Source organism: Amphibalanus amphitrite, unplaced genomic scaffold (genome assembly GCF_019059575.1).
Source record: "Amphibalanus amphitrite isolate SeventyFive unplaced genomic scaffold, NRLGWU_Aamphi_draft 000083F_arrow, whole genome shotgun sequence".
In the NCBI taxonomy this organism is placed as follows: domain Eukaryota; kingdom Metazoa; phylum Arthropoda; class Thecostraca; order Balanomorpha; family Balanidae; genus Amphibalanus; species Amphibalanus amphitrite.
The window spans coordinates 311,458-335,500 of NW_024881579.1; the positions used below are offsets into that span (position 1 = coordinate 311,458).

Here is a 24,043-nt window from a genome sequence, read left to right on the forward strand (position 1 = left end):
CCACGTATTAGCCTGCATTACGATAATTCGGAGGAAAGCTTGCTGAAAGATCCTAGTCTTTTTCTTTAGGTTACGTTGTGAGCTGATGGTACGAGAAACCGGATTGAATCCCAGTTAAAAGGTTTGATTTTTACCTCTTGTGCTCCTCAGTTGGGCTGGTTTGTGGAGGAAGCGTATGTATTTTATTTTTATAGTAAAATGTTCATTGCTTTGTGTTTTGGACATCTGCTAACTATAACCTAGAAAGTTGTTGCGGTCTTAGTTTTCAGTTTTCAGTTTCAGTTCAGTTTCAATTAGTTTTTAGTTATCAGTTTCTTGTTCGTTAGGAAAGGTGCGTTTGAATAAAGAAAATTAACCCTCGCCCGTAAACGGTGTTTTGCCGTTTACGGGGGGTTGGTGCGACCCCACCTGGCGTTTGAAAACGGAACGTAGTAGAGCTTAGCGGAAAAGACCAACGGATTGCTCTTAACAAGATCTCGCGATTGGTGGTACATTTTTTGGTCCTAGGTCAACATTTGACCTACTTATGACCGGTCAAAGGTCAAATTTTCGGAAAAATCTAACTTTTCAGATTTCCGCGCTGATTGCGGCAAAACGGTGAGAGATATCGACTTGAAACCTTCACTATCGTGATCCTTGATCAATTCTCTATCGTTTGGTGTGTATTTCGATGTCATAACTCTAAAAATGATGCGTTGGGAGCATCGGAAGTCTGCAAGGTCATTTGTGCATTGTGTCACGTCAGGCGCGTGACGTCACTGACCTGACCCTGACCCAAAATGAACTTCAAGAAACAACCGACGATGCCTGAAATGGATAGCAAACTCGAATTCAGGGCATCAAAATACCCTAAAAGGCATACAAGTGCAAGAAGTCATTACAGGTCAACCGAGGTCACTGACCTTACCTTGACCTTTAGTAACCTTCAAAATGTCAACGGACATTGTGCCAATGTCAAATCAGCCAGTTGTGATTCTAAAACAATCCATCATTGTGCAGGGGCGGATCCAGGAAAACTCCAAGGGGAGGGTCATGAATCGAAGTGGTGCCCCTACCTATACCCAAAATTAAAAACTCATCGGATTTCGGCCACTTCATTTTGGTGGTGCCCTATTTTCGTTTTTTGTTTTTTTTATATATTTTATTTTGTGTGTGTTGCCCCTGGCGGGCCTGTGGTGCCCCTGCTAGGCCGAAGGTGCCCCTGACAGGTTTGTGGTGCCCCTGGAAGGACTGTGGTGCCCCCTGACAAGCCTGAAGTGCCAACGACAGGCCAGTGGTGCATCTGACAGGCCCATGGTGCCCCTGCGAGGCCGGTGGTGCCCCTGGGCTCTGACGGGACTGTGGTGCCACTGATAAGCCTGAAATGTCCCCGACAGGCACGTGGTGCCCCTGACGGGCCAAAGGTGCCCCTGCGAGGCCGGTGGTGCCCCCACAGGCCTGTCAGGCCTGACAGGCCTGTGGTGCCCCTGTTAGGTCTTTGGTGCCCCTGACAGACTTGTGGTGCCTCTGGAAGGACTGTGGTGCCGATGGGCCCTGATAAGCCTGAGATGCCCCTGACAGGCTCGTGGTGCCCTTGCTAGGCCTGTGGTGCCCCTGGCAGGCCTGTGGTGCCCCTGACAGGCTCAAGGTGCCCCTGCGAGGCCGGTGGTGCCCCTGGAAAGACTGTGGTGCCCCTGGGCCCTGACAAGACTGAGGTGCCCCTGCCAGGCCCGTGGTATCCCCGACAAGCCCATGGTGCCCTTGCTAGGCCTGTGGTGCCCCTGACAGGCCTGTGGTGCCCCTGGCGGGCCTGTGGTGCCCCTGCTAGGCCACTGCTGCCCCTGGGCCCTGACAGGACTGTGGTGCCCCTGACAAGCATGAAGTGCCCCCACAGGCCCGTGGTGCCCCTGACAGGCCCAAGGTGCCCCTGCGAGATCGGTGGTGCCCCTGGCAGGCCTGCGGTGCCCCTAGCGGGCCTGTGGTGCCTCTGCTAGGCCGCTGGTGCCCCTGGGCTCTGATAGGACTGTGGTGCCCCTGACAAGCCTGAAGTGCCTCCGACAGGCCCGTGGTGCCCCTGACAGACTCAAGGTGCCCCTGCGAGGCCTGTGGTGCCCCTGACAGGCCTGTGGTGCCCCTGGAAAGACTGTGGTGTCCCTGGGTCCTGACAAGCCTGACGTGTCCCTGCCAGGCCATTGGTGCCCCCGACAGGCCCGTGGTGCCCTTGCTAGGCCTTTGGTGCCCCTGACTGGCCTGTGGTGCCCCTGGCGGGCCTGTGGTGCCCCTGCTAAGCCACTGCTGCCCCTGGGCCCTGACAGGACTGTGGTGCCTCTGACAAGCCTGAAGTGCCCCACAGGCCCAAGGTGCCCCTGCGAGGCCGGCGGTGCCCCTGCGAGGCCGGCGGTGCCCCTGGCAGGTCTGTGGTGGCCCTGGCAGACCTGTGGTGCTTTTGCTAGGCCGATGGTGCTCCTGACAGGTCTGTGGTGCCCCTGACAGGTCCGTGGTGCCCCTGCTAGGCCTGTGGTGCCCCTGGCGGGCCTGTGGTGCCCCTGGCGGGCCTGTGGTGCCCCCGAGCCCCAAGGAGGGGGTCATGACCCATGTGACCCCCCCTTGGATCCGCCACTGTCACTGTGTCAGGTCAGTCGGCATTTATACCAATGTGAAGCAATCTTAATTTAGCGTAAATCTGACCTGAGGTTGTTCCCTTTATGACGTCATAACTCCGTGACCTGACATGACCTTGACAAAAAAATACCAAAGTTGCGCAAAGGATGCCCCATAGGGTACTGAAAATTTGAGCAGGCTATCTGAAACGGTTCGGCGTGTAGCTAAGAAAAACCTCAGGGGGGGGGGGGTTGCACCAACCTCCCCCTACATGGGCGAGGGTTAAATATTAGGGAGTGTTCATGTTTGGCTTATGGTATTCATTTGTTGGTTTGGAAAAAATATGCAAAAATGTATCTTTTAACGTGATCACTTTGGAGGGCTTGCCACCCCCACCATCCGCCATCGATTCGCAATGTTCATGAAGTGACCAGTATTTGCCCTCCCAGAAAATAGTTAAGATTCACTTAAAATAAAACTACCTGCCAACGTTCTTAGGAGCCGAGCATCGCACGACTTTCATCATTTCCGAATGACTGAATACATATCGTCCGAGTTATTATCGGTTTTATCGAAATAATGATACCACACACACACCTCGCGACGCCCATTCAAACGAGGGCTCAATAATAAAGATGCAAAGTCGTGAGGGCATTACATCAGCTCCGTCTGAGAACGCAGCTATGTTTGACACAGAAATACAGAGTCAACTCACAGACCCATGTAAAGAACACAGCGGTCAGCGACACGGAGCATGAAGTACAACATATCGACACGGAGTATAGAGCTGCATACACTGCAGTTTTACTGTCTGATGTTTGCAACAGTGCTCGCAGACTAAAAGTACCGTCAGTAAAAGTACGAGCCATCCGTCACAGACACGACAGGTAGGGGAGAGTGGGGCAAAGCGGCCACCCTAACGCTTCTCACGATGCCAACGCTTGATTTTTAAACTTGGAAAGATTCTTTCTATACCAATGTGATCCCTATTAAGTTGCCTTTTATTTCAACTGCGTTTTATTTCCAAAAGCGTTCACATATGAAAGATATTGACAAAACTTTAAACCTATGCATATTGGCCACTTTGCCCCATACCCTGGGGCAAAGCGGCCACCGGCGTCTTCTCAAGTCCCGATATGAGGAACAAAATAGTTGCCTCGTGTACGACTAGGGTATTTGATGGTGACAAGGTTAAGCGAGGATGGATGTTTACTTTATCATCTTCCACCTGTAGGTAAACAAAGAAAGGATTTTCATGAAAAAACATCTAATTGCATTATTTGGTAACTCATGCAACTGAAAAGTGGCCAAGATGAATGCATGACGACACATTTGAATATAAATAATGTTTTTTATCCAGATGGAAACAACTTATGGCCAATTGGGGGGTGGCCACTCTGCCCCGGCCACTTTGCCCCGCGCATACCGTCCGAAACAAAAACATTCCAGCTTAGCTATTAGTGGGGTAAAAAACATTGAAATTGGTAGAATTCATGTACGATAACCATGCAATGCATGGACAAGAACGCTTATAAAAATTCCAAACGGTTATGGAATAACATAACATTTAAAAATTGTAAACATAGTTGGTAACCTGGCAAGAAATGATTTTCCGTGTTTCACACAACAATGGTGATGGGCCTGAAACCCCGGTCTGGCTCATTCGAACGACCGTGAAGAGAAGTATAATTGGAAACCATAAATTGGAACTGACGCCAGCTATGAAGGGCTAAAACGATGGGTGGCCGCTTTGCCCCGGGTGGCCGCTTTGCCCCACTCTCCCCTACGTACACAGTCTAAAAAACAAACGAACACACAACTCGATGCTCGACAGAGTAAAGGTGCAGGACTGCAGGTGCTATAGTAACACTGCCTGCTGAATGCCACTAACTTCAGGGTCGCAAGCGCTACAAGTACAATGCCTCCGTCTGAGGAGTGCAGCGGTGCTCGACACAGTAAAAGTTCACCCCGTCGTCACGGTGGCAGAGCGTCCCGTCCGGTAGGAACGGCCCGTCGCCGCTAGCATCCGTTCCGAAGAACACCTCGGTCGGCCACCAGAAGAGCTGCCCGCCGTCTGCGTCCTTCCTGCAGCGCACGGCGCAGGCGGCGGCCGGCCGCGCCGCATCGTGCCGCACCCTCAGCGGCTCGGCAGCCGGGTCCGACCGCCGGCAGACGCGGCGCGCGTCCCACACCCAGTGGCGGAGGCGCGGGCAGCGCGGCGCACACAGCACCCGGCGCACAGTCGGGCCGGCCGCGCAGTGGGCAGCTCGGGACGGATCGGCACCCACACAGCGCCGGGTGAAGGTCTGCACACCCAGAGAGCCGGGGTAGCAGGGCGACAGGCAGCCGCCGAGCGGCTCCCAGCCGGACCAGCTGCCCTCCTGCGCGGCGCAGGGCCCGACGCAGGGCGCGCACCGGCCGGCGCGACAGACGCTGCGCGACCCACACACCGAGCCCTCCAGAGCGGGGCCCGGACTGAGCAGGTCGCTGTACCGCTCCAGATCGGCTGCGTCGAGCAGCGAGTCCCGGATCGCGCGCACGGCAGCCGTCTGACAGGTCAGCCTCCGGCAGGGGTCGGGGTCGGTGCCGGAGGTGGCCAGGGGGTCGCCCAGCTGAAGCTGACACTGGCCATCCAGGGAGGGCAGGGACGGCGGCGGCGGTGGCGGCGGCGCGCCGGCCTCCCGCAGACAGCCGGGCCAGAGCCGACGAGCGGCCGCCGCGCTGCAGGCCGACCACTGCACGCCCGGCCGTCGGCTGTCCAGCCCGGAGGCCATGACGAACCCGCTGTCGGGACAGTCGTCTCCGTCACCGTCGTGATACAGCCCGAGCGTGTGTCCCAGCTCGTGTGCGGCAGTGAGCGCAGCCAGGCCCAGTCCGTGTGTGGGCAGCGCGTCCTCTCGGCCCGCCACGGCGCCGAACTGGACGGCCGCGCAGCCGGAGTGCGCGCCGTCCGCAACCTCCCCGCAAACGGTCCCCAGCCGCGCCACGCCCAGCGCACTGCGCTGTGGCACGCCCAGTGGTCCGCCGACCAGCAGCATCCCGACGTCCCAGCGGTGGCCTGCGCGCTGCTGGACGCCGGCGTGCAGCTCACAGAACCGATCCAGGGTGGAGTTAGCGGCACCGCGAGCGGCGGGCGGCCGCTCCCTCCAGAGCTCCACCTCGGGGAAGGAGAGTGTCACCGTCAGGCCGAGCGACGGGTGCCGGAACACGGCGGCCACCTGCGCCAGGAAGTGGTGCACCAGCAGCGGCAGCTGGCCGCGGCCGCCCACCCGCTCCAGCAGCGACTCGTACACGTCGATCGCCTGGGGATCCACGAACGCGGCGACACGCAGCTCCAGGGGGCCGGTGGGACCACTGTCCGCAGCGCGCCGCGCTCTGCCGGTGCTGACAGGCCTGCTGTCTCCAGAAGGTCTCAGCTCTTCATGGTTGTGAGCTCCAGAGGGCTGGTTGGTCGACGTTAGGTGACCAGATTTTTCATCGGGTGGCCTGTCTAATGGCTGACGAGTAACCCAGTACCGATCTTTAGAGTCTAATGCCGGGGCTACCGAGATGTGCTCTTCAGCAGTGAAAACATCACCGAATGTAACACCGCCTGGAAGAAGTGACACACCTCCCTGCGCTGGTGGCGCTGCCTGGAGGAAACGAGCTTGGTCACCATGTTTCCAGGCGTCTCCATCACCAGGCAGCAGCGGTATACGAGTGCTAGTGTTACCCTGGATAATGTGTAGCACTAGCAGTTCGCTGGTGACAGTTTCCACAGAGACTGACGCCGGCTCGTAAAGCGAAGGGATTTCATCGGACCTTGTCTGACTCTGAGTGTAGCCAGGATCTCTCGATGTAAACTGTAAAGAGGAATTACTTGTCATCGCATTGGATGTAATTTATTTCGATGGAGAAGAAAACGAGGCGTAGATATATTGGACAGGTATGTAGTAAAGAGCCAGTAGCCTACGAATATATTCATAATTCAAGAAACAATTACACGTAGATACAAAATAAGCGGAACGGTTTCGTCTATCACGTTTTATTATGTATTCGCATGTCACGTTTTATCGATCGTTTTATTTTTGTATCTTATTGTGTCTTGAATAGGGGAAGTTGGGGGAACGCCGAATACTTTTTTTCTGACGCCCGTAGCACGCAAGGTAGACAACATAAGCTATTCTTGTTGGCGTCATTCGAGAGGCCAGTCTTTTGTCTTTCAAACATACCAGGCGCATTTGATGAATTCGCATACCGTTAACCGCAAAAACTAAAAATATCAAAGAACTGACTTTTTCGGCGTTGCCCCGGACTGCGGGGAAAGCCGAAAATGGGATAAATGATCTACGAGGAATGCCGACATTGATGTTTTGCCAATTTATCTCAAACTTTATCCAAAATTCATCAAAGCTGACACGCGTTTTAAGAGCTTGAGGACGCTTGGTGCACACTGGAAGTTATAATTGTGTGATATAATAAGAAAATGCCAGGTAAATAATTCCTTATAGGTAACAGGCCGTTGTGCCGGCTGAAAGTGTAATTTGTTTGACTAAAAATACGCGTTGCTATTCTACAGCAGTAAAGTCCACGTAGCGTGCTTTAACGTGCGTAATTGCACGTTTTCGGCATTACCCCAGCCAGCCATACTTTCATTTGCAGGCCCATAACTTTTAAACGTGCTGTATAAATTTCAAATAGGCAGCACACTTATGCAAAGACATGCTGAAGATTACTTGACCGAATTGGCCAGACAAACGGTAGCATAATGAGTAAGAAATGCAGCTTCAAAGGCGCATGTAGTACAAGGGAAACGTACCTTGAAAACACTTTTGGCGCCCTCACAGCCGAAGTATTCCAAATGACGACTCGTAACAAACATGCGATAATTGTAGTCACTTAAGCCTCAGAGCATCACTGAGACGTGGCATCCATGTCGTACGGTTTTAGAAATATCTCGAATTTCGGCTTTGCCCCAACTCCGGCATTGCCCCAACTTCCCCTATATTCATAGGCTACTGGCTCTTTACTACAAAACGAGGCGTCTTTCAAAATGAGTGCTGATCATTAGGTATAGTGCAACAAACAAGTTTCAGCAGCTTTCTACGTCATTGATTTGCTTCATGAGGGACTCCTTGGGTTCCTTGTGCTGATGTCGTCACTACATAAGCTGCAAAATGTCAAATTATGCTGGACAGCTCCACGGTTTTTGGACAACCCAAGGCCGCATAGCTATAACAAGTATTTGCTTTTTCGATTGCATAATCTTAGCCGGGACAGCGCTGGAATGCTAAGCCGTTCGTGAGATATACTGCCATATGCTGCCATGAGGTTTTTCGTGTTCGTGAGATATGGAATGCTAAGCCGTTTCGTAAGCTGTTCGTGAGTGTACATTGATCCAATTGTTCGAGTGATCTCGTCTCTGTCATCCGATGCTTCCAGTGAGCGCTGAGCTCTGCTCCAAAGGACTGAACTCTAACTTGTGTCACCTGTTTTTAATCTATCGATAATATTGTACTTAAGGTAGCAGCCCAAACTCCAACGCGAAAATGGCAATATGCTTGGACGGTGTATAAGCCTGATTATAATCAATCGTTTCGGCTCCAGCAGTGGGATCAATTCTTTTTGCTGTTTTAATTTGTAACAAAACAAAACAATGTTCTTATATAATTCACGCGACTGCCTCTCACCTGCGAGATGGCACCGCCGAACAAGCACCAGCACTGCACAACAATTACGACCAGCGGGCCCATGGCTGGAGTGTATGCGCCTTCGCATTGACCTTCCGAACTGGCGGGACGGTGCGCTCGACATTCATCAATATCGCCTCCATGGGCGTAATCGGTGATACACATTTCGGTACACATTCGCTCAATCAGTCGGGTTGTTTTATCATCCACCTGGAACACGGAGGAAGCCGCCGGCACCGGATGTGACGTCACCGAACTGACGTCAGTGTGACGTGACGTGTCCGGACGCATGGGCGCACGTCACGTCCGGCCATCGGCCCGGGCCGAGGCGTTGATTTGTGACGACGTAGTACCAATAGATTCAGTCTGGCAAGATTGTCGTTGGCTCAGTGAATATGGAGTACTAAAGCGACTCGGCAAAGAAAATATTATGATAGTGTTAAGTGTTGAACTTATCCACACTGGCTCTGCCGTTTTGGCACATATTGCCCGTTTTTTTTTCGTACAGGCAGTAAAGGGCTGCGCATCATCTAAACTTAGGCCACCGCCCACCAGGTCAGCTGAGAGACTTCAAAGCTAGGAAAATAATATTTTCGTTTTACTTTCAAACCCAAGCAGATTGTTTGAACCTCTCATTTCAGCCATAAAAAAATATGCAACTGAACGATGTTCACCAAAAATTGATGCAAACTTTTGGAGGATACACGGTACACGTTTGGTAAAGATGTAGGTACCGATTTAGACAAACGAGACATCATTTTACGGCGCTTTGTATCAGCTGCAAGCCTCAGAGCATCAACAGATTTCCGTGATACCATCGGCCAATTTTTGTGGTTCACCACAGCCCCTGGCACGCTTGGATCGTTACTTTGGCCTATGCATTCATGGCGGAGACAAGCGATCTTCTGTGAGCGACTTTCTGTATGAAATTTTAAGCCACCACTACATATGTCGGGTTCTGATAATGGTGTCGAACCGTTAACAATTCATGTGGCACCTTCCATAGACGCGTTATCATTGAGGTATTTCCATACGCGAAATATGTCTTAAAATTATTGCAAAAGAACTGCTTTTGCAAAAGCCGCCAATTTTTACGGCTTTTTGGCCTCAGCAAACGAAGTGTCTGGTGTCCTGAAAACAATTTGAGTCACTTTTGAACGTACATTCCTACTGTCTATTCTTTGAATGAATGACTTTCAAAATACCTACGGCAGTATTCAGTGCAGTTATGTGTTGGAGGAGCACTTATATTATCATTATTTTCAGTTACTCAGTTGCAAGCAAAAGTGATTGCACGCCTGGAGGCTCATAAAGTGATACCTGTCGGAAAATGTCTAGTCATGGTTTGCGGTCACGGTTTTACTGCAATCTGACGATCCACGCTGCAGTCCTGCAAGCTTTTAGACTGATGATGCATAGCCAGCACCGCGAAATCCTGGAGGAGCTTATGGATTGCATATTACTTGTGACCCACTTTACGGTGCTGGTTGACATTTGATAACGCCTCCCTGATTTTGCGACACTCACGCCGCATTCCCAGGCTGGGACTCTTCTATGAAAGTGGACGCACTGTTGGTGATCCAACATCATTTTGTGGTAACATGTGACCACGACTTTTTCCACGGGGATGAAAATGGTTTGAAATTCCGCTATACGTTCCACTTTCACTCCTTTCTTGCATAAACTCATGCATACCCACCTACCATGCAAAAAATGCCTTTTTTCTGATTATCTAATTTCTGTATTAGAGGATGCAACTAATAAAGATTGCCTTCTATATAGCTTGACACCTTGTGTTTCCCTGGTGGGGAAGGAGATGGAGGGATCAGGGTGGGGGTGGGGGGAGAGTTCTCGCCCCACCATGACGAATGCTTGCGATTACCGAACACTTAACCCTCGCCCCGTTGGGGGGGGGCCATTTTGACCCCCCCTGTGGTTTTTTCCTGAATAGCAAAAAAACGGCGGCGCGCAGCGCCGCCAAATTTTCAGTACCTTCCCGGGCATCAATTTGACACCTTCACACCAAATTTCAAGTCTTAGGTCACCTTAGGTCAGGAGTTATTGAGGTCAAACTGAGGTCATGTTCGAGCAAAAATGAGCAAAAAACATGCAATCTTGAAACGCTCACCAAATCTACAGTTATCAAGCAATTTCAAAGTTCTTTATATGGTCTAGTAGACAAAAAGCGGCGCTACAAAACTGCTATCTCGGATTTTCAAAATTTTTGGTTTTTGACCAAAAAAAATCAAAAAATTGATTTTTTTAGAAAAACTTTGAAAAAATCCAAAAATTTTCCGAATTTCGAAAAAAACCGGAATATATGTGATAGTCCCAGCGCTCTTCTATATACATACCAAATTTCAGATCGATATCTCGTTTTTTAACCAAGTTATAGCGAAAAAACTGTTCAAAAATGATGACGTCAAATTTTTGAACTCGATTTTTAGCAATTCTAGACCACGTACGGCAAAACAAAGACCACCATTGAACTCCCCGTGACAAGCTGCATCGATTCGATACCCATTTTATGCAAAAATATTAACTTTGAAATTTGACCTAATTTGACCTGACCTTGACCTGACCTTGACCTGACCTTGACCAAAACGTGATCTAAGCTGGCCCCAAAGGCTGCCTGACCCATATAATCGCATTTGTCATGTAAAATGGACCATAAAACATGTATCACACGACACATTAATATTGTGACCCCCCCGTGACCTGACCTCTGTGACCTGACCTGGTATCAGTGACCTCAAATAGCAAAATATGTGTTTGAAGAACATTTCCCCATCGATGATTTTCAATGAAATGCATTTTACTCGATTTTACAACGCATTTCTTGAAGTGCCTGTAAACGGTGAAAATTGGACCTTTGACCTGACCTGTGACGTCATCGGTTTGACCTAGGTCAATAAAATTGGGTCACAAGGTAGTTCCCCGTTGGGGCTATCCAACGCCGTTTACCGCTTGTCGCTATGTTGCGTGGTTCTCGAGATCTTAGGGGGGGGGGGGCCAAAATGCCCCCCCCCCCCAACCGGGCGCGTTGCTCGGCAGAGCCCAACGGGGCGCGGGTTAACGTGATAGTAGCTTTCAGCACTTCTCCCAAATTCGTTTAAAATCCTTTGAGACATAAGTACATAACCATATGAAATTAAATTTATAAATCCTATGAGACCATGAAACTAAACCATATGAAACAAGTTATCCTATCCATGTAGTTCCAAGCTCCCACAAAAAGTTTTTAGCTCAGAAAGCTAGCGTAGCATGAGGTGCTTATGGCCAAGGAGCTAAGCTTTCGTTTTGAGTCTATCTTTGATAAAAAGCTAAAACGTTTTTATTCAATTCACTTTTTATCAGGCACGCTGATGTAGATTATTTTGCAATAAACATAATTTTTAGGATAGGTCATCAGCCTCTGTCAAAAGATGCCGCATTCGCAAAGCCTAGTTATGTCACTAGTTAGAGGAAAACGGGAAACTAGATATGCCACTAATGATGCCACTAGTTCATTCGCATTGTCACCTTGCAAATGCTACAATCAGGTCAGTATCGTATAGCCCCAGATCTCCGCCCGATAAAGGCGAAAAGAGCGGAACCCGACGTAGACACGAGCTGGCCGACACTGGTCCCTCCGCATCAGACCTGCTCCGGTGCGTGTCTGTATACGTGTCGGTTAATTGACCAGGGCCAGTTCACCGAGCACCCCGCCGGCTTCCATTGTCCGCGCCCCACTGCACGGCCTCCGCCGGTGACCCGACCGGTCAGAGCGAGCGAGGGCCGCCGGAGGAGATCACCGGTCGCACCGGTCCGACCACTGAGAAAGTGGTGTGTGCCGCTGCCCGGGCATCCCGTGTCCACGCGCAGCCACTACCGAGGCCCACTCGGAGGCGGGAGAGGAGCCGAGCAGCCAGTGCCCTTCGTGTCACCGAGACATCAACACGGGGCGCGACATCACCGGCCACCTCTGGGGCATCGGCACCGAACTGAGGGGACCTCAGCCCTGAAAACCTCGTCAGCACCGCTCCGCCGCGCCGCTGCTGCCGCGACCGATACTTCTCCTCCGACACCAAGAGCAACATCTCGTGAGGCAGCCATGCGCGTCCGACCTTCTCTTGTGGTGCCGCTGCTGCTGCTGGTAATTGCTGGACCACCGGTAAGTCGATCGGGATGGTGATGGGCGGGTGAAGATGGATGAGGTAAAGATGGATGAGGTGAAAGCAAGTGAGGTGAAGATGGGTGAAAATGAGGTGAGCATGGGTGGTATCAAAGATGTCACGGGGAATGTGAAAGACGTCTGATGTGGGACTAAGTGGATGAGCAATCGGCCATTGAACTAACTTAGACGGTCGCCAAGTCAAATAACTTCTTTCCATGAGATACACGCCTAAGAGTGGACTTCATCAGGAAAAATCATTGCAGAGTCCCCGATAAGAGGGGCCGAATAATGCGGGCATTTCTGCCTCCGATGCATATGATCATATGCGCAACTTAATTCAGTCGGACGGTACGCATTTGTGGTTAACTGTGGTAAGGAGTGCGTTTGAAACTGGTTTAGTGGCTTGCGCCAGGCTTATATGCGCTCCTCATTCAATGGTGGCACCTTCACGGTTTTCAGCGTTTGCTGTGAACACGTTAAAGATATAGCGCAGAAAAATATGACCGGCGAGATCAGTTTCCAACTCGATTTCAGCTCGATATTTTCACACAAATAGCATTTCGAGAAATGTCAGGTCGCTGACTAGTGATGTCTTGGATAACTCTACAGTCTGCACTGCACGGTCCAAAATTAAAAAAAAAATGTTCGAGTTGCGTAACGTCCTCAGTAAAACATTTTTTCACGTTTTTTTATACGGGTCATTGGAAGCTCTTGTGAACTTTCCATTTTTACATCATTTACATGATTACATGATCTGTTCAGTGGTGGTACCTCGAGCACATAAAATGTTGATTTGATTGTTCCCATAGCATAGTCTTAACTCTTAGTAATAATGCCTTATTTTGTATCTTGCATGACATCGTGTATGACGTCACTAAAGTCATTTGAGAACATTGACTTTCTCGACAATAACGACCGAATTAATTAATTTGGAAGCCAGAAAAGGCACATATAGGCTCAGTAATCAGCTCTGCCGAATCGATTGACATGTAACACTACCTATCTGAACCAGCTTCATGATCTGATAGGATATGACCTGACCTTGACCCAGTGTCAACACTCAATTTAACTTGTGTCAATTTAACCCTCGCCGGACCTATTGGTTTTCTACATACGCGCCGGCCGAGGGGGGGGGGGGGGCGGGTACGACCCCCCCTCGCCGTTTCGCCCCTGGTGGAGCTAGCGCGTCGCGGAAAAAACGAGCGTGTGCGCCGTTACGAGACGCAGAGATTGGTACCCGATTTTAAGGTCCTAGGTCAACCGGTGACCTCTGAGGTCAGGTCAAGTGCCCCAAGGTACGGTTCAGTTTTTGGTGAATAACTTCGCAAAAAACGGCCGCAGAGCGCCTATTTTGGCAGCATCGTGTTCGTCTCGCTCAGGCGCGTCGAATGATATACTTTTTGTCCGGGTCAGGTCAACTTGGGGTGTTGACCTCAGGTCAAGGTCAGGTCAGCACCCCCAGGTCACGAAGCTGGTCGAAAGAGGTCATGTCGCATATCATTCGATTCGGCAGGTCTTCCTAAGTCCATTGGTGGCTTTCCCGACTCGCTAGCTCAATTTGATCAAGAGTTATTGACGAAAAACTAATATGACCTTGATGACGTCATAAATGACGTCACGCAAGGTCAACATTGCAAAAGTGACGCATCTAACCTTGCAAGGAGTGCATAAAATCACGATTCTGTGTGCTTGAGATAGTTGGAGATCGTTCCCGGCGCCAGAATAGCAGTTTTCATTTTTCCCCATTGACTTATAATGGTGAGGTGACGAAAATGACATGACCTCATATGACCTTTAGGAAAAATCCGAGATATACAAGTTGTGGGACTCATAATGGATACTAGATCCTGCAAGTTTCATTTCCCTGTGACATCTCCTCTGGCAGTGAGGGCGTTGCGAAGTTGCGACATCTGAAGACCGTGCAGAGGTTCACTTATGACGTCATAGGTCAGTGACCTGACCTGACCCAAAAATGCGGTTGGTGTCAAAAGATGCGGCTTGGATCAAAGGTCAGGTATGCCAAGTTTCAGCTCTCTATCGCCAGCGTGTTCGGAGCTATCGCGAAAAAAACCCTATGGGGGGGGGGGGCGGCACCCGCCCCCCCCCTCGGCCGGCGAGGGTTAACTTTTCATTCCGAAACCAAAAGTATATCATGCAATGCTGAATAACTAAAGATATGATAAAACACAGAAATGAATGTCCTGCTTCCATTTTATTTGAATTTTGTCGTAAAACAAAAGAAATTCGAACCTTTAGTCGTTGAACTCAGTAGTCACTGGCGGCTTTTAACACTTAGGCTTGGCTATAGTTTGGACAGAACAATAAATATTGTTGGTGTAGGGGAGCGAAATATGGGGTGTTTCATGACGTACAGCTGAACTAAAAACAATTGATCGGCTGTTTTTTCAAGTAGCGGCAGCGCCACAGCAGTACTGTTTTCTAGGTCCTATAATGTGAAAGTGGCCTGTGTCGCCAACTGTCCCACTAGAAGCCGTACCCACCAACTAAAGCTGCAACATTACCGGCCCAAACTCCAATGACGGTGCCACCTTACATAACACCCTGTTATAACACGGAAGCTCAGCGAAATTCTCTGATTGTAATTCGGCTTCCGTGCATAATGAGTATGATGTCGTAAAGCGCCCAAACCATGCGGGCAGGTCTGTTCTTCGGCTTCCGGGCGAGTGCCGGAGTTGCAAGGCGTTGTTGGGAGGTATTTTTTATCTTCATTGATTAGAAAGTTTCTACATCAGGCAAAAATCTGTTTTGATCTCTATCCATCGATGGTCATGAGAATATAGCCAGCGATCGCATTGAAGGGCGCGTCTCGGTTGGCGTTGTTTGGATAAGAGGTAGCCCGGCACACCTGTATCCACTGTCGGCATCTGCTTGCCCCACTCACCCTCCCCGCTCCTCCCGCCCACAGCTGCCGGTGTCAGCAGCCGGCGAGGTCAACGCCACCACCACGCCGTCACCGACCGCGGAGGGCGCCGGTTCGAACCGCGGCGGCCGCAGCTGTTTCGGCCTGACCTGCTGGCTGAACTCGCTGTCGAATCTGCTGCGACCGAAGCCCCCGAAGCACGTGACGGTGGCCGTGCCGGCGCCGCAGCAGACTATCGTGGTCGAACTGGAGCCGGAGCCGGAGCAGGAGCACCAGATCATCATCCCGGTGGACGTGCCGCAGCAGACCTCGCACCAGGTGGTCGTCGCGCAGCCGCCCCAGCAGCAGCTGGTGGTCGCCCAGCAGCCTCAGCAGCAGCTGGTGGCCTACCATCCGCTCCAGCAGCTCGTGGCCTACCAGCCGCAGCACCAGGCGGTGGTCGCGCAGCCTCACCAGCAGCTGGTGATCGCCCAGCCGCAGCAGCAGGCTGTCGCCCCGGTGCAGGTGGCCCACCGACCTGTACATCAGGTGGCCCACCGGCCGGTTCATCAGGTGTCCGTGCAGCCGCATAAGCCCGTGACGCCGCCCTGCGTTGGATCACACTGCCAGGTGGGTACAGAGTACGACCACAGCTGCTGCAAGGCTGTCTATGCCAAAACGGCTCACAGCTGTCTCATTGCTGTCTATGCCAAACAGCGTACGGCTGCTGCACGGCTGTGTATGCCAAAACAGCTTACAGCTGCTTCAAATTTAGCTGGATATACCATAACAGCCTAAAGCTGCCTCACTATAGGTCAATGCCAAAACAGCTCACAATTGCCTTACCTACTGTTTATGTTAAAACAGTTTTCAGCTGCCTCACTGCAGCTCACTCCTTTCAAACATCGCTCCATAATCGATCAAGGCCTGTTTCTTCTCCCATTGCATTTAGGTCAGTGACGATGTTCACATTTTGCAATACTGTTGTAGACGACCGCTAGTTGTCAAGTCTGATAAATGCCAAGGCCGTGCGAATTTTTTTGCCACCCACCATAAGCCTTCGCTAAGTCGTCACCAACGGTAGGATTATTTCAAGTTTCAACATCTTGATAGCAGTCATCCATCTTTCTCAGTTTCGTTAAATTAAATGCAATATTCATAATCAATGACAGGCCAGCATACAGGAGATCCGTGTAAGACGCCCAGGGTCGGTAAGAGGCCCCATCGCTTTTTTTACCAAACCAATAATGTTATTTATTTTTTAATGTTCTTGTAAAGCAGAAGCCCTCTTGAAACAACAACTCACGAAACCTGAGGTATCAGGTGCGTCGCAGCGACTTCTGGTAAGCCTGTTTCTGTTTTTGCCCCTTTAATTGCTAGATATATGCATCTTTATCACCCTTATATATCTGAAAAAAACAATGGCTATCAAATGCAATCTTTTCTCATCGAAATTGTCACATGTTAGCTTCAGAATAGACCATGTTCTGGTGCGCTGCAAATGTCTCATAAACCATAAATATTGTGGACGTTAAAACACTGTATTTTTTTAAGAGGCCCTCCCTTCGAGGATGATAAAACGCCCCCCGATAAAAAACGCCCCCGATGCTAAAACGCCTGCACCTGCGGCAGGCGTGGCATTCTTTTTTCAAGGAGTTTGTTTTTGTTTCTTTTTTCTGTTTCTTTTCTTAGAGGTTATAGGTACAATTTTCGTTGGTCATCAGCGTTTGGTTGTGCTAGTTTTCGCATTGTTCGAGCGCTTTGGAAGTGTTATTGGTTTCGATAACACCGTATTTGCTTAGCTTTTCGAAATAAAAGGCCTTGCAGCTGTGTTCGCAAAGCGTCTTTTACAAGTCGACTTGACTTTTAAAACGCCCGAGGGGGGGGGGGCGTCTTACCATACCCATAGTGTAAGAGGCCCTTTTGCAACTTTTTCCAAAATGTTAAAGTTTACGGTTTGTGTACCCCCTAGATTCATTTTGAATGCAAATATGTATGGGAAAATGATGCATGCTCACAGCGCATGCACACGTTAGCGCTTAAATATTATCAGTTGTCTAAAAATAGTAACTGAGCTTAAGGGGGGGCCTCCTGCACCACTCTCCCCTAATACCTGGTACTGGTTGGAGAATATGATATTATAAAAGACAGGATAGCATGAACACCAGCTTCTGCCAAAGGTCCTCATCAGACATGATCATATTGAATGCCTGTTGATTCGTATTGCAAAGATGTGTTGCAATGAGCAACCAACCGCAAGTCAGTATAAATTACTTTTGGTAGCGATGAAATTCTTGTTGAAGGTTTAGTCTCTGACTGACTATGATCCACGCAATTCATTAGCTGGATGCTATTCAATACCTACATTTACTTATAGGTAATCCCTCTTGCGCACCACGCTTTTCTCCCTTGGACTCTGTTAGAGCATCTTTTTCAATTTGTTATCCGTTATAGGTTCCGTTATTTAAAGAAAAAAATGTCATATCCCTAAATAGGACCCGTGTTTTTGAGTGATTCGGTAAATTGTTAAATCGTATTTTTTTAGACCTGGGAAGACCTTTGAGAAGGCCTTTGTAAGACCTGGGATAGCCCTTACCTAATGCTCATATTTCAATGGTGAATGTATTTATTTAATATGTGATTTATATGCACCCAGCTGAAACCTACCGAGGTGAATGCTAATATTTCGAAGGCATTCTTCTGAAAGAAGCATGCGTCGAAATCCCAAGTAGATATCAGTGCCTTTGCAGCTGTCCAAATGCGATTTAGCTTGCACAGTTCCATAATCAAATAGGAAACCGTCATATAATCGTAGCTGTAAACACAGGTGAAAACAACGAATTGTAGACGACAGCATTCCTACTGTTCATCGTGCATTGCATCGCCAGTTGATTCCTGCCACCACTGCTTTTATCACCCATGTGTCTCAGATTATGTTGGTTATAAACAACTGCTTATACTTGTCGGGTATATTAAACTGACAGCCGTGCAAACTTTATTATTGCTCGGTTGAATTCACTTACGACGCAGCAGTTCATGTCATGTTTTGGAATGAGCGCCGCAGTGGCAAGGTATCCGACACGTCCAAGTTTTCGGTATACTTAAGTCAAAATCACTTTGGTTCATAAGGGTTTCAATTCATTTTTATCGCTTATAACTCAAGTAACTTTTAATTAAGAAAAAAGGTTTTTAGGTTTTTAGGTTTAGGTTTTTAGGTTTCTAGGTTTTTAGGCGGTGAACCTAAAAACCTAGATATTACCAAGAGCGTATAACGCAGCTAGCGTTCGTACTTGCAGTCCGGTCACGCCTTTGGGTCATTTCCTTTCACCCTTTCTCCGACACTTTACAAGAATCCACCACTCAATTTCTAAGTTGCCACCGCAGAAGCCAGCGAACAACATTAAGAAGTGTGCAAAACACTCACTCGTGCACTTTCCATTGCTTACAACCGTTGCAATCCTTGTTATGATTTACTGATGCTCGGCGACGGCGGCTGCCAGCTCAGATATTTCAACTCTCCAAGAAAATGAACAAGTACTCTGTACTTGCATGAGGTTCCTTAGTTTCCAGAGTCCAAAAATAGTTGCGGCTGCATTTCATGTGTGAGGGAAACGTTATTACGCACTGCAAGTTGCAACTTGCAAGTTACCTGAGGCCACTGTATGCGAAGCTATATCATTATATATTATCACTGATCGCAATTTTAGCAGCATTTAATTAAATTATTATTAAGAAAACGAATTATGAATGATTAAATTATTCAATAATTGAAGACGAAAACACAATACAGCCTTGCCGCTGTTACGTGTATGTTGAGCTTCTGTTAAAACCAGAGCACAGTTTCCCAGGTCAGCACAGGCCTATCCTACTCTCACACCAGTGGATCACCGGCAGATGAAATCTAACGGTGCACAAAGTCGAGCTTGCACGGTTCAGCTGGTTGTTGTGAAACCTGCCGTATTTGGATGCAATCGGTGTCTAGATGAATCAGTCGTCTGGCATTCCACTTGGCTGAGCCACACGTGCCGGAAGTAACCGGAATTCGGCCTTCGTGCGCCGTCTCCACCCCTGCAAATGGCCAATTGATCTAGTCTGCACTCTCGGAGAGCTTACTGTAATCCTCTCCTGCTCTTCCTGCGTCCACTCTGGCTCCGCTCACCCCGGGTCCGGGGGGCGGCGGTCGGTTCGGAGAGGAATTTGTCCGGCGGCTCGGGTCAGTGCAGCGCGGTGTCGCAGAGGCAGGTTCCGGGTGAAACTGCCGGCCCCGGCCGGCCCGTTAGGCCGGTACTTTGGCGACAGCCGGCCCAGCCTCCCCGCACTGCCAAACCAGCTCCGTATCTGCCAACAGCCGGTGTAAAGTGACTGACACAATGAAATCGCTGTTTGATCTTCAGCCAGACTCATTTTCGTAATTAACCTGTTTCTGGTGACATTCGCATTTCGTCTTAAATGCAAGCAGCTTATACAATTAAAGTGGCTGTGGACTAGACGTTGTGGCAGAAATTTTACAATGATCTGCGAGTGCTGACTGTAGAAATTTGCCCGGCTGATCCTATGGGCACGATCCCATAGTTCGTATCTGTCGAGAAAAGGGTAACGTGAGAAAATCTGCAGCCGATCATGATTTACAAACATTTCACCGACATGTTCTCTTTTTGATAAATGTCGTCACTTTGGTCACGCATTGTACAGCTGTGCGACGATTTGTAATGCCACCAAAGTGGGTTGACTGACCTGCTATGGTGCGAATATCGTGACATGCGTGCCGACTAGTTGATGAGAAAGGTGACTGAGGGAGGCCCCGAACGTTGGAAATTTGCGGCTCCTAGACGGGGTGACCCGTTGTCTGCCGGTGCCACCAGACCCAGCGATTTCACTGCATTCTACTTGAATTGCAAAAAAGGAGCCGGTTGAACGTCTTGTTCCATGCCCACAGTGTATCGAGAAGTGGTGGACTGAACCTCTATTGGAACTGTGAAATCACGTATCAAATTATGTTAACTAACAAACACTTAGAAGTGCACCGCTAAAGATATTAGGTGTAGATCGGTTTATCTCCCACGCATGCTGTGAACACAAGGAAAACAAGTACCGCAAAAAAAGCATTACGACGGCTCAGGGATCTGGCTTATGCTTCACGCTACGGCTCATGACGGAAGAGATTTTAGCTTAGCCAAGGTGTTCTGTTTTCCAAAATTCAGCATTGAGCCATCAAGCGACGGCGTTTGCACAATTCCACACACGTATGAATGGACGTGTACCCGGGCTTATTTTATTCACGACATGACAGAATCATAACTCATCTGTGGCGTATTGTAATGACGTATTGCAAATTGTAAATGCAAACGTCATAAATGCCTCCAAAACGTTCGACTGCGAAACAGCCAGGCCAATTATGGGTCTAGAGATGGCACACACTCAATGTCAAAGCCGGAAGCGTCAGTAATACATGAAACTATGCGTTCATCTATTTATCATCATTGGGTGTACCATTCGACAGATTATCATGTTATGGCTGGTGGGCTTCTCGTGACTGTTCCGTTTTCCCTCCCCGGAAGTGTGATCGGTATTACACCCAGACCAGTCCACTCTGACCCCCTCTCTGTCTCTCCGCAGGGTCAGACATACCCCGCTCCATGCTCGTACGGCAGCTGTCCCCCGGCGGGCGGCTGCAGCAGCCACCAGGACTGCGCCGGCATCGGCGTCTGCATCGGCTCCCGCTGCGTCTACTGCCACAGGGACGAGGACTGCACGGGCGGCGGATTCTGCCGCGCCGGGGCCTGCTACGCCCCGCGCCCGGTCGGCGGCCGCTGCTCCCGGGGCTCTCAGTGCCGCTCGGGACACTGCGGCCGGCGAGGAGTGTGCGTGGCCTGCCTGTACGCGTCTGACTGCCCCAGCGGGGTGGGCTGCACGCAGCACGGTCTGTGCGCGGGCCCCGTGCAGCCCTCCTGCCTGCCACACGGCTGTCCGCCGGGTCAGAGCTGCCTGGGTGGCCAGTGCGTGCCGGCGCCGCCCCCATCCTGCGCCGCCGTCCTCTGCCTCGAGGGCACCATCTGTGTGGACGGCGAGTGCGTGCCACGTCCTGACTCCTGCGCCGCAGTCCTCTGTCCCGTAGGCTCTATCTGCGTGGATGGCGAGTGCCGACCGGGGCCCGATTCCTGCGCCGCAGTCCTCTGTCCTGAGGGGTCCGTCTGCGTCGATGGAAAGTGCCTGTCGGGGCCCGCCTCATGCGCTGCCGTCCTGTGCATCGAGGGCACCATTTGCGTAAACGGCGAGTGCGTGCCAGCGCCTCCGCCCCCCGGCTCGTGCGCTACCATCCGCTGTCCGTCAGGTACCCTCTGTGTGGACGGAGAGTGTCGGCCGAACCGACCGACGCCGGCGCCACTCCCCTGCAGCACGGACTCCGACTGCGGCTCCAGTCTGTACTGCCGCCCGCACGGCGGCGGCTGCCAGCCCAAGCGGGCCTCCGGTAAGTTCTGCACGTCCAACAACCAGTGCCAGTCGGGCCGCTGCCTGGACTCGCCGGTACTGGGGCGGACCGGGCGCTCCCAGCCGGCGCCGCTGGCGCTGCCGTTCTCCTCGCGCTGTCAGTAGTGACAGCAGAGGGCGCCAGTGTTTGTAGTGACAGCAGAGGGCGCCAGTGCTGTCAGATGCTATCGGTGTAGTGACAACAGAGGGCGCCATTGCTGTCAGATGCTGTCAGTAGTGACAACAGAGGGCGCTAGTGCTGTCAGATGTTGTCGGTATAGTGACAGCAGAGAGCGCCAGTGCTGTCAGATGCTATCGGTGTAGTGACAGCAGAGGGCACCAGTGCTGTCAGATGCTGTCGGTATAGTGACAGTGGAAGGCTCCAGTGCTGTCAGATGCTGTCAGTAATGACAGCAGAGGGCGTAAGTGCTGTCAGAAATTGTCAGTAGGCTAGTGTTAGCAGGGGGCGCCACCCACTGGTAACACCGTCACTAGTGCCAGCAGAGGGCGTTGGTGTCCGGTGTTTTCTGCTGGCTGCGGTGACAGTTTTATCGGTGTGGAACTCTGGTGCTGCTGTCTGCGCGTGGCCTGTGTCTTTTGCTGAATCTGTAAGTAGGTATTGCAAGCAGGGGCAAGTTGATCGTAAGTGACAGAAAAATGAGGAAGGTTGAAGCTGAAGCCAGCCTGACAGCACAGTAGAGGGCGCTGCATTGCTAGCGTTCGTGAGAAGCGATGCCAATGGACGTGTCAGAGGGCGCTGTCAGCGCTTCCAGTGTCTGCTTTCAGCGCTGACAGTACGTTCTACTAGCTGTCAGAAGCTGTCAGCGCTGTCAGTGTCGCTGGAACCTGTTATCAGCGCTGCCAGCACTTGCTGTCAGCACTGTCTTTGCCTGCTGTTAGCGCCGATCGTCGACGTGACGGCCTTCGATATTTGGCGTCGATGTTCTGGTCTTGTGCTGTCAAATGCCGTATAAAAAATAAGGATTCCGTGCTCCGATCAAAACAATGTTATATCTGACTTAGGTAAACATAAACAATATTGAAGTGGTGGTGGTGGTGGTACAAATTTATATTTACCCTCTCGGCATCAGTAATATTGGATCTGTCCTTTTTGTTTATCGTCGCTTCTATGTAAAACGGCCGGAAATGACCCGTTTTGTACAGCTCTGCTATATTCTGTCATCTGCGACCGCATTGAGCTTGCGAGACAAGTAACTATAGATATGTACGAATGCTGAGTGTGCTTATTGCTATGAACTGTTATGCTCTGGTATGATGACGTTTTCATGATAATACCTAAGGACTGAAGTCGATATATGGCTCACAGCCTGTGGCCGTTGAGCGGAGTGCGCATATTTATTGTGGTAGTTAGATGGATTGGCTTGAATTGAACCTTGCTCAATTTGAGAAATAAATGAAATTTTTATTCTGATTGTTGTGTTCCATCATCACGTGTAATTAGACCTCAGGCAGGGGCGTCGCCGACGGGGGGGTCGGGGGGGTCGTGACCCCCCACTCTTGAAAACTGGGGGTGTCGACCCCCCCACTTTTTGCGATGCTGAGTATGCTTTTTTAGCTTTTATGTCAGTGAAGCAGGTGTCAGCAACACCAACAAATACATCAGATTCAAAATCGCTTCAAGAGCTCCCTAAAGCCAATTAGCCAATTACCTAAAGGTCAATTAGCTGTGGGCGGGAAACACCAGCACAACAATGTTTTTAAGTAGCCCCCATCCTAGTATACCTTTTTATCCCTCAAAGGATTGGACGCGCCAAAACTGCCCCGAGCGTTCGTCTGATCGTTTTAAAAAAATGGTCGCAGTCGATTCGTCGGATCAGTACCTAACTACAAAACTACAAACTAGCCTCAGCCCCATGGCTACCGTCACAACTAGCTGTACAGTGCACATGTAGGGGAAAGGGAGTCAGATGGAACCGTCTCGGGCTTTCGCAAAGAAGTCGCGCAAAAAGGAGCCGATTGCAACAAAACTTCCGGTGCGCTCGAGTTAATCACCTACTTAAAATAAATCGATATCCCTGATTCAAATAAAGATGACCTTAGTTCACTTTTTCATAACGTGCTTTTAATTGATAGTGTAGTTTTTGGAGCTGATTTTGAACTTAGCGCCCATCTGAACATTTAAGAAGTAGTTGTGTTGCTTATTCATATAACATGCTAGGAAGCAATCGGTGGTGGTCATCCACTATTAGGTACTGGTCGATCTGACCTGACCTGATCTACCCCAAATGCATGGAGTCATCATCTTCGTTCAAAACTAAGATAACATTCGTAATCAGAACCTCGAAAAAC

At 50.2% G+C, this 24,043-nt stretch overlaps 3 protein-coding genes across 3 annotated transcripts in view; 2 read left to right on the top strand and 1 right to left on the bottom strand.

Annotated features, from left to right (window-relative positions):
- Positions 1–407, top strand: part of LOC122379746 (macrophage mannose receptor 1-like) — a 36,054-nt gene extending 35,647 nt beyond the window's left edge. Inside the window, exon 5 of the mRNA XM_043362161.1 lies at positions 249–407. The gene's annotated coding sequence lies outside the window, so the exon portion shown is untranslated. The remainder of the gene's footprint in view (positions 1–248) is intronic.
- Positions 408–4,487: 4,080 nt separating this feature from the next.
- On the bottom strand, positions 4,488–8,312 carry LOC122379697 (A disintegrin and metalloproteinase with thrombospondin motifs 7-like). Its single transcript, XM_043362090.1, has 2 exons — positions 8,250–8,312; positions 4,488–5,882 (listed from the first exon to the last, which is right to left on the bottom strand). The coding sequence occupies exons 1-2, from the start codon at positions 8,310–8,312 to the stop codon at positions 4,488–4,490; spliced, it is 1,458 nt and encodes a 485-aa protein (XP_043218025.1).
- A 3,633-nt stretch (positions 8,313–11,945) lies between these two features.
- On the top strand, positions 11,946–23,165 carry LOC122379754 (fibropellin-1-like). The gene is made up of 3 exons (XM_043362189.1): positions 11,946–12,402; positions 15,332–15,895; positions 20,882–23,165. The coding sequence occupies exons 1-3, from the start codon at positions 12,343–12,345 to the stop codon at positions 21,857–21,859; spliced, it is 1,602 nt and encodes a 533-aa protein (XP_043218124.1). The 5' UTR covers positions 11,946–12,342; the 3' UTR covers positions 21,860–23,165.
- Positions 23,166–24,043: the final 878 nt, after the last annotated feature.